The sequence below is a fragment of the Cariama cristata genome, unplaced genomic scaffold (genome assembly GCF_000690535.1).
Source record: "Cariama cristata isolate BGI_N322 unplaced genomic scaffold, ASM69053v1 scaffold158, whole genome shotgun sequence".
Lineage (NCBI taxonomy): Eukaryota > Metazoa > Chordata > Aves > Cariamiformes > Cariamidae > Cariama > Cariama cristata.
The window spans coordinates 3,674-11,204 of NW_009630377.1; the positions used below are offsets into that span (position 1 = coordinate 3,674).

The 7,531-nt window shown below is 40.4% G+C and overlaps 1 protein-coding gene across 1 annotated transcript; it reads right to left on the reverse strand.

Annotated features, from left to right (window-relative positions):
• Positions 1-221: 221 nt before the first annotated feature.
• Positions 222-6,638, reverse strand: LOC104165748 (cytochrome P450 2U1; the record flags this gene model as incomplete). The annotated part of the gene is made up of 4 exons (XM_009705473.1): positions 222-711; positions 1,139-1,306; positions 2,304-2,465; positions 6,006-6,638. Coding segments are annotated over 4 exons (1,142 nt in total), but the record flags the coding sequence as incomplete, so codon positions are not given.
• Positions 6,639-7,531: the final 893 nt, after the last annotated feature.

The window sequence follows — 7,531 nt, forward strand, 5'->3', positions numbered from 1 at the left end:
AGGTCAATAGAAGTGTCATTTAGTCATTTCCACAAAGTACGTGTCATTATTTAAGCTCAGTTATAATGTTTCTTTACAAAGAAAATGTTAATACCCCCTCATTCATTAATCCTTTTGGTATTAGATGATGTCCTTCACTCATCTGGTAAATTAAATGTTTATGTATTGCTTTTACCAAAATAACAATTACTATTTGCTAAAGCATCAAGAGACGTTTTGGACCATTCTCCCATAATTAACATTCGACAAACTGACAGTAATAGCTTACAGGCAGAGGGGTTAAGCTCAGCAAGTTTTAATAAGAAATTGCAAACTATGCTGTCAGTTCATTTGTGGAATGCAACAGCTGACACACACACAAAAAAAAAAAATCTTCTCTTTCCAGAAGTGTAAATGGATCATTCTCACTGACTATGAAAGCCTATGCAGTTAGCATTTTTCTGGAAAGAAAGTAACAAAATAAGCTGGAAACAAAATAAACCTGGATTTTAAAAGTGCAGTATTTCTTTGTTTAATCTTTTTTGATGTTATATCATTTCTTCAAAGCTATTATATTGAATGGACATGGAGCTAAAGTTAGACCAAATCTTCCCTCCATAGATGGTTTTGCAGCATTTTCAGGGTACGAAAAGGTAAAACTTTGCATTAGACTTGTAAAAATCAAAAACAGCTCCATTTTTGCCAACTGCTCTCCCATGCACACACGTTTACCTAAAGAACAGTTAAAAGAGACATATTACTGGTTTGATACTGTTGATCCATTTGTTAACACACATGCAATTCCTTTGCTAGTATAGTCCAAACACAGCAAGGCTCAAGCTACTATTAAGCGATGAACTCTGAAGCTTTAGTCTCCCGTATTTGAGTCTAAGCCTTGCTCAGTTGTACTGCTTCATATTAACAGCATTTACATCCATGGCAAAAGTATTATCAAAGGACAATTCATCATTTCTCATTTCTGCCTGGCAACTGGAGACTTCAGGAACCCAACCCGTTTTGCAAGCCACCGACTGTAATAATAAAACAAGTTCTGTAGCTGGTCCTATGCGCAACTTTTACACCTCATGCCTCCAAGGCCCGACACTTGAAATGCCACCCGCCTCCCCAACCAGCTACTGACTGCACGTGGATAACTCACCCATTCCAAAAGGAATAAATGCCTCTTTCTTAATGAGCTGGCCATTTTCATCCAGAAATCTTGATGGTTGAAATTCATCTGGTTTCTCCCAAATGTTAGGATCTCTGTGTACTGACCACAAGTTGGGCACGATCACACTGCCCTTAGGAATAGTATAGCCCTGCAGCACTTTAAACAAAAGCACAGAGACAGAGGATCTGACAAGTTGCTAGAAGGAAACACGGGAGACATACTATTAAAAAGATGACTAGAAGATGTCACAAAAAATGATGCGGATCCCTAGCTGCGGGCTGCAAATATAGCAGGAGCTTAAGGCAAAAGTGATCTCTGCTAGTCTGCTCCAGCCAGAATCATGCAGGCCAGAGCAGCTGGAAAGACATCAAGTTACACCAACAGCTCCCTGCAGGGAAAAGGCAGCAGCAATCGTTAGAAATGCACGCTGCTGTGTGGAAGTGTGTGACTCAGTTTCCTCCTGTTCCTGTGCTGTCAGAGCCCCACCGCAGTGAAGATGGAGGTAAGGAAGAGGGATGGGTTTTGAACTGTTATCACAAAAGGGTTTTGAAGGGACTAGTCTCATTTCAGCTAGTTGCACCTCACTGTCCTGAAAGCCAAAATATTTAAAAAAGCAGATCAATTCAGTACTGGGTTTGAAAGTCAAATATTGCTTCCTCCCACTCACTTCAGCCAGCGTTCAGCTCTGTTTATGAAAACATGTAGCCAACAAAATGACTTGGAAAAGGAAATCTATTACTGTTTTCTGTAGATGTGGAGCTCAATGTTATAAGCCTTTCAAGCTTTAGCAAACCAATCGCTCTAAATTCATGTTCTCAGACCTCCGTGTCAGATGGCCAAAAAACAGCTCTGCTGTTTCAGGTGGAAAGGTGGAGTCTCAGCTGCCAACTACCACGAAGCACATCAGTCAATACCCGCTGACCCCCAGAAAAGAAATAGCTCTAAACGAGAAAACTTTTGGATGTTAGGTCAGACACACTGTTTAAATAGAAGAGCATCTCAAAGGCCACCACTCTTTTATAAATGGCATTTTACATACGTGGGTGACGTGTCTAATACATAAACGAGGTCTTTGTAAATTTTCACTAGATGTCCCATCAGATCTTCATCCACAAAAGAAATGCTGTATTAACAAGTCTCTACAAATGCTTACCAGCAGTTTCTGAGGCCATTCGAGGAACAGAAAGGGGAACAACTGCAGTCATCCTCTGCACTTCCATAATGGTTGCCTCTGTGAAGGGCATTTGAGCCTTGTGGGTAAGAGAGGGAACTTTGTCACGTCCTAGAACTGCTTCAATTTCTGCATGAACCTTCTCTATTCAAAGGGAGTGAGAAAAATAAAAAAAAATTAAAAAGATGCACAATATGTGAGAAGACATCATCTCAATTCCGTTTGCCTGTGCTTCATTGTTTACAGAATTTGTCAAAAATAACTGCAAGACATGTGATCCCTAGCTGAAATAAGTATGCCAACATTAAGGCTTAAGAACGAACCCAGTTAAGAACAACCAACCAGGCGCAATCTTGACAACTGTCAAGACTAAAGCTACTGAGATGATAGATATTGCTAGTATTGGAAAAGTACAGGAGAAGTTCCAGTTCTAAATGTGTTCATAATCTTAGTTTAAGAGTTTAACAATTCGAATGGTGAAAACATCAAGCTTCTGGCCTGCATTTAAAAGATGAACAAAAAGAGACTGCATGCAGTGTGTGCCTGAGCTGGCCTCTGTCCCTGGGGAGATCCATTTCACAGAACTGGGAAAGGTGGTGAAGAGATGGGAAAGCTTTTCATGCAGCTGCTTTAGATACTTCATTCTGGAGCAGGAATTCTGGTGCTGTTATTGCAAGTGTTGAAGCCATTTAACTCGTTCTTGCTGTTTCCTACTTCCTAATCACAGAGCCTACGCTCAGCTATCTCCCAGTTCCCCCAAAAGGCACCAGCAGATGCTCCTTCCCCCACACAGTCCTTCTGCAATGGGAAAACAGAAGTTAACGAGCTTATCTCCCCTCTCCTTCATGTGAGGCACAAAGTGTCAAAATATTTCTTTGTCCCTTTCATCTCACTAAAGACTCAACATACAAGTAATGCTCTTCATAGAATTCCCCAAGATGCAAGATTTGCCTCACTCGTGTACAAGACGACACGCCTTTTCTTCCAGGTAACTTGGGATCTGGCTACACAGCAAAAGACAATCTTGGAAGAGGTGAGCTCAAAATTAACCTTCAAGCAAAAATAACAAAAGTCAGTTTTCATTTCTTACCCTTGATATCCTGAATATTTTGTGGTTGTCCTGCTTGCCTTTTCCAAGATTCAGAATCCAGGCTGCTGTACTCTGAGTTTTTGCTCTTTTCTCTCCTTAGCAGTGATTCAAGATTAAATAAAAGCTCAATGCAGAAAAGTTTCTCTGCTTTCAGAGAAGCCTTCAGAAATACTGTACAACCTGTGTTCAGCGAACAGTGGCTGCCACCTGCTGGGTTTGCTAGGAAAACAAGTTCTCTTGTGAGGAACACAGTAAAAAATACTTCCAACAGCAAGAGATTTGCTGATGGTGGGGCTCTCCAGAACCTGCTTTGTGGGGTTTTGCTACATTTTTTTTAATGACACATTATAGCCCTGTATTCAGGTATGCACGTCTACAGTCATTTAAACAAGTAAAGTTTTCAATATAAAAATAAAACTTAAGGAGACTGCCTCATGCCAAATGTCACACGAGCATTTTATCCTGAACAACATTTCTTTGGAGTTTGCAAAGATATGTGGAACTATACAGAAAGCATCCAAACTGCTGCTGACATTACCAACTGCAAAACATAGACTTCAACAGTTCTCCGCTAAGGGCACGTTATTCGATCTACTCCACTACATTGCACATATTTGAAAATCTCACAGAGCTTCAGAAGTCAAGGACCAAAACCAAGCCAGGGAACAGACCAAACCAAATACTCCCCACTGCCTCCCTACATGCATGCGCACGCACACCCACCCTTCTCTTTTTTCACGTAAAATGCAAAACTGGCTGTATCTGCGTATCAAGTCAAGCAATGATAACACGCAACCATTAAAAACAGAAGAATAAGCCTATGTAATAAAATTTTATTACATATTTGTCCCTGGTGGACTCACTCTCCCACATACTGAACTGATGCCCTATTTTGCAATCTTGGCTCAACAATTTGGTTGACTTTGTGCAATAAACTATGATCTTGACCTATTTAAAAAGATTATTCCAGATAGATAGGTGCTGTAAACAAGTATCTATTTGCTTATTCGCAAAGCAGCTGCAGCACATGAAAACCTCAAAATCTCAAATACTTGATAAAAGTACTCCAGGTTTATGTTGTTCTTTGATAACTTGAGGTTTACCCTTCTTCGCCCCAGGTTAGCAAGAAGTCTGGGGAAAGCAGTGGTCTCTTGGGGAAATGTTTCACTACTATAAACTGAGGTAGAATTACCTAAGTAGAATCTGTCCATCCTGCCAAGGTTTCCAGTCCACATATACCCAACAATCTTTCTAGTGGAAATCAGTTGCTAGGTAGGACTTTAGGAAAGGCTGTTAATAAATTAATAAATTGGTTTATTTTCTTAAATTCAACCATCTACATCTGCTAAATAGTACTAAAGAAAATGCTGTAATAAGACTCAGTATAGAAAAATATTTAATCAAAATTAATTTTAAGTCTTTGGTGACAGAAATTTATCCTAAGTCGTCCTGAAATACAACTCTAGCAAATACTATTTTAATATTGTAACTTCTCCAACACCACTGGTATTTTTTATATCCACAAAAATCTACAAGTAATTTTCTAGAACTCTGTCACAAACAGTAACCAGATCATAGCACTATCAAATAATTTCGGCTGCAAGGAACCTCTGGAGGTCACCTGATCTAAACCCTTACTCCAAGCAAAGTCATCTTGCAAGTTAGATCCAGCTCTGAGGGTAGATCAGACTACTCAGGGTCATCCCCCACTGAGTTCTGAATACTTCCAAAGCTGGAGATTCTGTTAACTCTCAGGGCACTGTTGTACTCCTTGCTATCTTCATAGGGAAATTTTTTTTCCTAGTATCTGATCAGAATTTTCTTGTTGTAGACTGTCTCTGCTGCTTCTCTTCCCTCCACTGCACACCTCCGAGGAGACTGCCTCCATCTTCTTACCATCGTCCGATCAGGTAGTTGTAGACAGCATAAGGTCTCCCCTCATGGACAAGTCCAGTTCCTTCTGCCTCTCCTTCGGGGCCACATGTTCCACGTGTCTCTTCCCCACCCCACCATCAGCAACCTACCCAACTGCCATGACCATTCAAGACTGATGGGGAGAGGCCTTGAAATGACTTTGACCAGCTGGTGCCGTGGACTTGCGTTAAGTCCAATTTGCTTAAGCCGTCTCTAATTCGATCTTCCTCTACAGTGGGTGGTGTTTCTCTTTCCCAGACTCTGCCGCTAGGCTCAAGAACCTCCCCGCTCACGGAGGTATAAAAGCAGACCTTACCACTACGTATCTGACATATCTTGTATCACCACTATAGGCCTGGAATGCCTCAACTGTCAGAGCTTTTGAAATATGCTAAGGTTCCCTGGAAGTGCTTGGGAAAGATAAAGTTGTCCCAAAACATAAGAAATGCACAGACTAAAGGACCATTTAGATAGTTAATATATAGCACTAACCTAGAGATCATCATAGTAGAGCAGGATACAAGATGTCTGATTATGTATCAACCTTTCAAATTACACATACACATGCACTATTTGCGCTCCAAATGACTTCTCTACTGTCACTGTTTGCTTCTGTTTCTGAACACCCATCTAGAGCTTTACAGTCTGGAATAAAACACCTAGAATAAAAATAGTCTTACCTTGTACTTCAGGGTAGAGAGACATGTACAGCAGGCACCACAGCAACGTGTTGGAAGTAGTGTCTGTGCCTGCAATGAAGAGGTCACCAATGATAAAAAATAGGTAGTCTTCATTAAAACTGCTCTCCTTGTTGTTCTTTTCTTCTTCCGCATGGATAAAGTACATATCAATGAAGTCCCTGGGATTTGCTGCATCCAGTGTATCCCTGTGCTGTGCAATTATTTGTTTTAGAAAAGCAGTAATATCTAATTCTGTTTTCCTGAGTTCCCAGAAAGGCCCAAAGGGAAGGTAGTACAGCCAAGGGCAGATATTGACCAAGATCATATAGCTGTTCACGCTTAGCTCTAGTGCGCGGGCCATGTTCTTCAGCATTGTCTTGAACTCAACATCTTCATAGTTAAAACGCCTGCCAAAGGCCATGGAACAGATAACATTGGACACGGCGTTGCGAATGATCGGAAAGGGATTAAATGAATCCTTTCCATGCTTCAGCATTTCTTCCTTAATGAACTTCAGCTCCTCAATGATTTTAGGTTCTAAGCTGTGTCTTCCCACTCCAAAATAACGCAGTGTTGAAAGACAGAATTTCCTCTGTTGCTTCCAGACAAGGCCATAAGGTGCAAAAATAACACCTGGAAAAGAAAGGGAGAGTCTGAAACCAAAATGCTCTGTTTTGAAGAAGAAATAGTTATGACAGGTCTGCAACCCAAGAGCCAGGAGAGAGGGAAACAATACACAGCAAATCTATCCCAAGCACTGGGCTAGGAGCTAAAGGACAGATACAAGGTTCTTCACAACAGTTTTGGGAAATCCCGTCCCACTCCTTTTCCCAAGCAGCAAAATGAATATAACAATTACATCAATAGTTTTATTAGTCTTTGCAAGACACTACCAGATTGAGGAAAGGTACTGTAGATGCTTTATTACAAATGATAACAGCGTTGCAGGAACTGTTACCCTGGGACATATGTTAACTATAGTCTTTTCTCAATGTCCTGACGCACAAATTCCTTCAACAAAGCAGAACAGAAGATACTAAAGCACAAACTGGTTTGCATTTCTTTTCTGCTTCATGTTATACAAACTCCTGAATACCTTTTGTGTGTGTACGTATTTCTATTACAAGCAAGCTTTTTCTTTAACTTACAATCAAAATACAGGATATGCATGCTGCAAACAAACTGGGAAGTGGTTCAGAACCACTTGGCAAAACCTGTTTGATTTGCATCTCAACAGTTTTAATGCCTCTAGGCACATGTTCTCCATGATTGTGTCTTTATGAAACACCATTTCAATTAAATCCCTTAGCTTCAAATATAACATTGTTCACTTACAAACAGAAACATCTCTTTTGTTGAATTAACAGACCACACCAAAGATAGAGCAGCGTAACAAAATATGCAACCTGCTATTTCTAACATACTTCACGGTTAACCTGAGAAACTTTAAAGTCATCAAAACACGGGCGAGTTCTGCTTTTGTTCTTCTAGTAAAGTGACCCACATCCGTTTTTTTCTGGAAGTAA